The 7,500-nt window shown below is 52.7% G+C and overlaps 1 protein-coding gene across 1 annotated transcript in view; it reads right to left on the bottom strand.

Moving 5' to 3' along the window:
* Positions 1-2,793: 2,793 nt before the first annotated feature.
* The window catches only part of LOC141763816 (uncharacterized), a 5,032-nt gene continuing 325 nt past the window's right edge, over positions 2,794-7,500 (bottom strand). The window contains exons 1-4 of the mRNA XM_074628567.1: positions 7,404-7,500; positions 5,231-5,329; positions 5,030-5,092; positions 2,794-3,803 (exon numbers count right to left, since the gene is read on the bottom strand). The exon at positions 7,404-7,500 is cut by the window's right edge and continues 325 nt beyond it. Coding sequence (XP_074484668.1) covers positions 3,774-3,803; positions 5,030-5,092; positions 5,231-5,329; positions 7,404-7,463 — 252 coding nt within the window. The 5' untranslated portion in view covers positions 7,464-7,500 and the 3' untranslated portion in view covers positions 2,794-3,773. The remainder of the gene's footprint in view (positions 3,804-5,029; positions 5,093-5,230; positions 5,330-7,403) is intronic.

Below are 7,500 nucleotides of genomic sequence, written 5' to 3' on the forward strand. Positions count from 1 at the left end.
GTGTGACAGTGAGACAGGTGGTCTTAGAGTGAGACAGGTGGTCTTAGAGTGAGACAGGTGGTGTGACAGTGAGACAGGTGGTCTTAGAGTGAGACAGGTGGTCTTAGAGTGAGACAGGTGGTGTGACAGTGAGACAGGTGGTCTTAGAGTGAGACAGGTGGTGTGACAGTGAGACAGGTGGTCTTAGAGTGAGACAGGTGGTCTGGGAGAGAGACAGGTGGTCTGAGAGAGAGACAGGTGGTCTGGGAGTGAGACAGGTGGTGTGACAGTGAGACAGGTGGTCTTAGAGTGAGACAGGTGGTCTTAGAGTGAGACAGGTGGTGTGGCAGTGAGACAGGTGGTGTGACAGTGAGACAGGTGGTCTGGGAGTGAGACAGGTGGTGTGACAGTGAGACAGGTGGTCTGGGAGTGAGACAGGTGGTCTTAGAGTGAGACAGGTGGTCTGAGAGAGAGACAGGTGGTCTGGGAGTGAGACAGGTGGTGTGACAGTAAGACAGGTGGTCTTAGAGTGAGACAGGTGGTGTGACAGTAAGACAGGTGGTCTTAGAGTGAGACAGGTGGTCTTAGAGTGAGACAGGTGGTGTGACAGTGAGACAGGTGGTCTGGGAGTGAGACAGATGGTGTGACAGTGAGACAGGTGGTCTGGGAGAGAGACAGGTGGTCTGGGAGTGAGACAGGTGGTCTTAGAGTGAGACAGGTGGTCTTAGAGTGAGACAGGTGGTGTGACAGTGAGACAGGTGGTCTGGGAGTGAGACAGATGGTGTGACAGTGAGACAGGTGGTGTGACAGTGAGACAGGTGGTCTGGGAGTGAGACGGGTGGTCTGAGAGTGAGACAGGCAGCTGATGATAAGTTCAGGTTCTGTAGTTTTAGTAGTAATTCCTGCCGCTGTAGTCAATGATCGTTAATCAGTTATATAATAATATATCAATATAAATATAATATCAATTAATGACTGAATGCAAACAAACAAACTTCTCAATGTGATGTTAAAGGTGACGGCTACAGAGGTGGGTCGGACCGGGTCTGGACCGGGTCTGGACCGGGGATGGACCGGGGTCGGACCGAGGTCGGACCGGGGCTGGACCGGGGTCGGACCGGGGCCGGACCAGGGCTGGACCGGGGCTGGACCGAGGTCGGACCGGGGCCGGACCAGGGCTGGACCGGGGCTGGACCGAGGTCGGACCGGGGCCGGACCGGGGCCGGACCAGGGCTGGACCGGGGCTGGACCGAGGTCGGACCGGGGCTGGACCGGGGCTGGACCGGGGCTGGACCGGGGCCGGACCGGGGTCGGACCGAGGTCGGACCGGGGCTGGACCGGGGTCGGACCGAGGTCGGACCGGGGCTGGACCGGGGTCGGACCGGGGCTGGACCAGGGCTGGACCGGGGCTGGACCAGGGCTGGACCGGGGCTGGACTGAGGTCGGACCAGGGCTGGACCGGGGCTGGACCGGGGCTGGACCGGGGTCGGACCGGGGTCAGTAACAACTGGGGTGGGACAAACCTATTCGGTTGTAAATGAGGGTGAACAGTCTGTGACGTAACGGTCTCAGGTCGCTGTTAGAGTCTGTGACGTATCAGTCTCTGGCTCCGGTACCTACCACCTCCCGGTACCTACCACCTCCCGGTACCGACCACCTCCCGGTACCTACCACCTCCCGGTACCGACCACCTCCCGGTACCTACCACCTCCCGGTACCTACCACCTCCCGGTACCTACCACCTCCCGGTACCTACCACCTCCCGGTACCGACCACCTCCCGGTACCTACCACCTCCCGGTACCGACCACCTCCCGGTACCGACCACCTCCCGGTACCTACCACCTCCCGGTACCTACCACCTCCCGGTACCGACCACCTCCCGGTACCGACCACCTCCCGGTACCTACCACCTCCCGGTACCGACCACCTCCCGGTACCTACCACCTCCCGGTACCGCCAGCTGTGAACACATCTGTTTATAAAGCATGTTTACACATCTTCTATTTGTAACGTTACCTTTTAAACTTTTATCTTTCAAAATAAACCTGATAAAAGATCCATCTGTCTCCTGTTCTATAGATCCATCTGTCTCCTGTTCTATAGATCCATCTGTCTCCTGTTCTATAGATCCATCTGTCTCCTGTTCTATAGATCCATCTGTCTCCTGTTCTATAGATCCATCTGTCTCCTGTTCGATAGATCCATCTGTCTCCTGTTCGATAGATCCATCTGTCTCCTGTTCTATAGATCCATCTGTCTCCTGTTCTATAGATCCATCTGTCTCCTGTTCTATAGATCCATCTGTCTCCTGTTCTATAGATCCATCTGTCTCCTGTTCTATAGATCCATCTGTCTCCTGTTCTATAGATCCATCTGTCTCCTGTTCGATAGATCCATCTGTCTCCTGTTCTATAGATCCATCTGTCTCCTGTTCTATAGATCCATCTGTCTCCTGTTCTATAGATCCATCTGTCTCCTGTTATATAGATCTATATGTCTCCTGTTCTCTGTTCTATTAGTCTGATATATGATAAATGGGTTCTGTAGACAGTCAGAGGAGAAAAGGTTCATGTTGATGAATAGATGCTGTAAATCTGTATGTTGTCTGCATATATTACAGCCCCATACAATATATATATATATATATATATAAATATATATATCTTATAAAGCTAAAATGCAGTGTGTAGATATTAACCCTACCCCTAAAGCAGCATCATTCTGTGATGTCCCCGTCATCTCCTCTCTCTGTGATCCTCCAGAGGTGGAATCACTTATCTCATCAGTCAACACAGAACACACTCCAGACAAGTTCTCAGTCAGTGTTTTATTTTGAAAATCAGTCTGCGGTACAAATGTTGCGCTCTGATTGGTCAGCCCCGAAGCAGGAAATGATGTCATCAAAAATAGATCTGTACAGGAAGCTGCCTTACATTCAGTCAGATGAATACAAACTGTTCCACCTTATAAAAATATAAATCTACTAAACATGGAGATGTCCTCATGAAGGACAGATTCTCTTTCATATTTATTTCCCCGTTTCATTAATGCCTTTAGAAGGAGTTATTCAAGGAGAATGAAGTTTCAGCTGCTTCCTGTCCTGAAGAGACTTCCTGTCTCTGACGCTTGTTCATGAGCTGGCGAGGAGTCGTGACGAGGAACCGTGACGAGGAACCGTGACGAGGAACCGTGACGAGGAACCGTTTGGATCTTTTTTACTCTGTGCGGGTTTCAAACCGACACCCTCTGAGCGTCCACGTATGCGTGGTTAGAAACGGACCAGCAAAACCTGCCGCTTGGAACCGCCGTGTCTGATGGCGTGAGGCTCACGAGGCTCGCGGACGCTTCACACAGAATCTTTGTTGTAAAAACATCCCTGCTGATTCTTTCCACACGGTGGTGCTTTCAAGGACACGCGGACATCTGAGAACTGAGCGTGCTGGAGGAGTATCATGTTATTTATAATCATTTAATCACTTCTGTTGAAAATCAAAGTCTCAAACTCAGATGTCGGATTGTCCTTAAACACACCGACAAAGACAGATGAAGTCATGTGATCACGACCGAACCATCTCCAGGATGGCTGAAGAAGGCCGTGAGAGGTGGTTGAAAGCTCAGGAAACAGAATGAAACTTGAAACACGGGAATATTAAAAATAATCAGACAAAAGAAGCACCTGATTGGTCTTACAGTGGATGAGGTCATGATGACATCATCCAGCAGGAGTGACGTGTCATTGGACGGCTGTGAGTGAGTCAGAGACTTCCTGGATCAGAGTTATTGATCAGCTCCTCAATGGCCCAGGATGTGATTGATGTGACCCTGAAACACCAAAACATCATGTTAACATCTGGACCTGACACGACCTGAGTGACCATCAACATCTGGATCTGACACGACCTGAGTGACCATCAACATCTGGACCTGACACGACCTGAGTGACCATCAACATCTGGATCTGACACGACCTGAGTGACCATCAACATCTGGATCTGACATGACCTGAGTGACCATCAACATCTGGACCTGACACGATCTGAGTGACCATCAACATCTGGATCCGACACGACCTGAGTGACCATCAACATCTGGACCTGACACGATCTGAGTGACCATCAACATTTGGATCTGACACGACCTGAGTGACCATCAACATCTGGACCTGACACGATCTGAGTGACCATCAACATCTGGACCTGACACGACCTGAGTGACCATCAACATCTGGACCTGACACGACCTGAGTGACCATCAACATCTGGATCTGACACGACCCGAGTGACCATCAACATCTGGACCTGACACGACCTGAGTGACCATCAACATCTGGACCTGACACGACCTGAGTGACCATCAACATCTGGATCTGACACGACCCGAGTGACCATCAACATCTGGACCTGACACGACCTGAGTGACCACACTGTACGGTCCGAACGTCAGCTACGACCTGAGTGACCATTAACATCTGGACCTGACACGACCTGAGTGACCACACTGTACGGTCCGATCATCAGCCACGACCTGAGTGATCACACTGTACGGTCTGATCTTCAGCCACGACCTGAGTGATCACACTGTACGGTCTGATTGCCAGCTACGACCTGAGAGATCACACTGTATGGTCCGACCGTCAGCTACGACCTGAGTGATCACACTGTACGGTTCGATCGCCAGCTACGACATGAGTGATCACACTGTACGGTTCGATCATCAGCCGCGACCTGAGTGATCACACTGAAACGGTCTGATCATCAGCTACGACCTGAGTGATCACACTGTACGGTCCGATCGTCAGCCGCGACCTGAGTGATCACACTGTAACGGTCTAATCATCAGCTACGACCTGAGTGATCACACTGTACGGTCCGATCGTCAGCTACGACCCGAGTGATCACACTGTATGGTCTGATCGTCAGCCGTGACCTGAGTGATCACACTGTACGGTCCGATCGTCAGCCGCGACCTGAGTGATCACACTGTACGGTAATCTGGTCATCAGGTGTTTATCGGTGTGATTAATGATCAAGAATGTGATCAGAACTTACTGGTTCTCCTCCGAGACACCTGGGACAGCACAGCAGAGGAGGTCTGGACCGGACCACGCCAACCTGCATCAACACACACATTAACATGTTACCATAGCAACGGCTCTGTTGATCATCTATAATCAGGTTATAAACACGGTTAATAACAGTAAAACATTTACTATTAATGATCTGCCAGTCGTCATGACGACCTGAACTCACCTGCTGCTGTTCTTGTTGCTGATTGGACACCGTAAAGGTGTGGGACGTTTCCATTGGACAGTCCGTCACCTGGAGCTCCGCCCCCAAACACACCCGCTTCTGAAAACACAACATCATCATCATCATCATCATCATCACCACCATCATCACCTTCATCTTCATCATCATCATCACCACCATCATCATCATCATCACCTTCACCACCATCATCATCATCATCTTTTCAGTTGCATCTCTGAAGCTCTGGACCGTTAACCATAACCCTGTAGCGCTCTGTAGCGCTCTGTAGCGCTCTGTAGCCCTCTGTAGCCCTCTGTAGCGCTCTGTAGCGCTCTGTAGCGCTCTGTAGCCCTCTGTAGCGCTCTGTAGCCCTCTGTAGCGCTCTGTAGCCCTCTGTAGCCCTCTGTAGCCCTCTGTAGCCCTCTGTAGCCCTCTGTAGCGCTCTGTAGCCCTCTGTAGCCCTCTGTAGCGCTCTGTAGCGCTCTGTAGCCCTCTGTAGCCCTCTGTAGGGCTCTGTAGCGCTCTGTAGCGCCCTGTAGCGCTCTGTAGCGCCCTGTAGCGCTCTGTAGCGCCCTGTAGCCCTCTGTAGCCCTCTGTAGCGCTCTGTAGCCCTCTGTAGCGCCCTGTAGGGCTCTGTAGTGCTCTGTAGCCCTCTGTAGCGCTCTGTAGCGCTCTGTAGCGCCCTGTAGCGCTCTGTAGCGCTCTGTAGCGCTCTGTAGCGCCCTGTAGCCCTCTGTAGCGCCCTGTAGCCCTCTGTAGTGCTCTGTAGCCCTCTGTAGCGCTCTGTAGCCCTCTGTAGCGCTCTGTAGCCCTCTGTAGTGCTCTGTAGCCCTCTGTAGCGCTCTGTAGGGCTCTGTAGCCCTCTGTAGGGCTCTGTAGTGCCCTGTAGCGCTCTGTAGCCCTCTGTAGCGCTCTGTAGGGCTCTGTAGTGCCCTGTAGCGCCCTGTAGCCCTCTGTAGCGCTCTGTAGCCCTCTGTAGCGCTCTGTAGTGCTCTGTAGCCCTCTGTAGTGCTCTGTAGCCCTCTGTAGCGCTCTGTAGCGCCCTGTAGCGCCCTGTAGGGCTCTGTAGTGCTCTGTAGCCCTCTGTAGCGCCCTGTAGCGCCCTGTAGCCCTCTGTAGTGCTCTGTAGCGCCCTGTAGCGCCCTGTAGTGCCCTGTAGCCCTCTGTAGTGCTCTGTAGCCCTCTGTAGCGCTCTGTAGTGCTCTGTAGCGCTCTGTAGCCCCCTGTAGCGCCCTGTAGTGCCCTGTAGCCCTCTGTAGTGCTCTGTAGCCCTCTGTAGCGCTCTGTAGCCCTCTGTAGTGCTCTGTAGCCCTCTGTAGTGCTCTGTAGCCCTCTGTAGCGCTCTGTAGCCCTCTGTAGTGCTCTGTAGCCCTCTGTAGCGCTCTGTAGCGCTCTGTAGCCCTCTGTAGTGCTCTGTAGCCCTCTGTAGCCCTCTGTAGTGCTCTGTAGCCCTCTGTAGTGCTCTGTAGCCCTCTGTAGCCCTCTGTAGCGCTCTGTAGCCCTCTGTAGCGCTCTGTAGCCCCCTGTAGCCCTCTGTAGTGCTCTGTAGCCCTCTGTAGCGCTCTGTAGCGCTCTGTAGCCCTCTGTAGTGCTCTGTAGCCCTCTGTAGCGCTCTGTAGCCCTCTGTAGCCCTCTGTAGCGCTCTGTAGCCCTCTGTAGCGCTCTGTAGCCCTCTGTAGCGCTCTGTAGCCCCCTGTAGCCCTCTGTAGTGCTCTGTAGCCCTCTGTAGCGCTCTGTAGCGCTCTGTAGCCCTCTGTAGTGCTCTGTAGCCCTCTGTAGCCCTCTGTAGCCCTCTGTAGCACTCTGCAGTGCTCTGTAGCCCTCTGTAGCGCCCTGTAGCGCTCTGTAGCGCTCTGTAGCGCCCTGTAGCCCTCTGTAGCGCTCTGTAGTGCTTTGTAGCCCTCTGTAGTGCTCTGCCTCCAGATGTTCAGCTGTCCCCAGCACTGCCTGCTTTTAGATCAAACCTCAAAACGCTCTTTTATTCCTGATTGGCTTTTGGCTCGATGAGAGTTGATGATTGGTCTCAACGCTGTTGTTATTTTGAATGGTTGGTCTGAGTGTTTTATTGTGTTGTGTTTATGTGTTTATGAATAACTGAACAGCACTTTGGTAAACTTCTGTTGTCTTTAAATGTGCTTTATAAATAAATCAGGATCTGCTCTTCATCACTCACCGCTCTGCAGCTCCAGGGCTCAGCCTCCGGGTCCAGACTCCTCTTCTTAACACACTGCATGCTACCAGCTAGCAGCTAAGCTAGCAGCTAAGCTAGC

The sequence above is a fragment of the Sebastes fasciatus genome, unplaced genomic scaffold, assembly GCF_043250625.1.
Source record: "Sebastes fasciatus isolate fSebFas1 unplaced genomic scaffold, fSebFas1.pri Scaffold_51, whole genome shotgun sequence".
NCBI lineage: Eukaryota > Metazoa > Chordata > Actinopteri > Perciformes > Sebastidae > Sebastes > Sebastes fasciatus.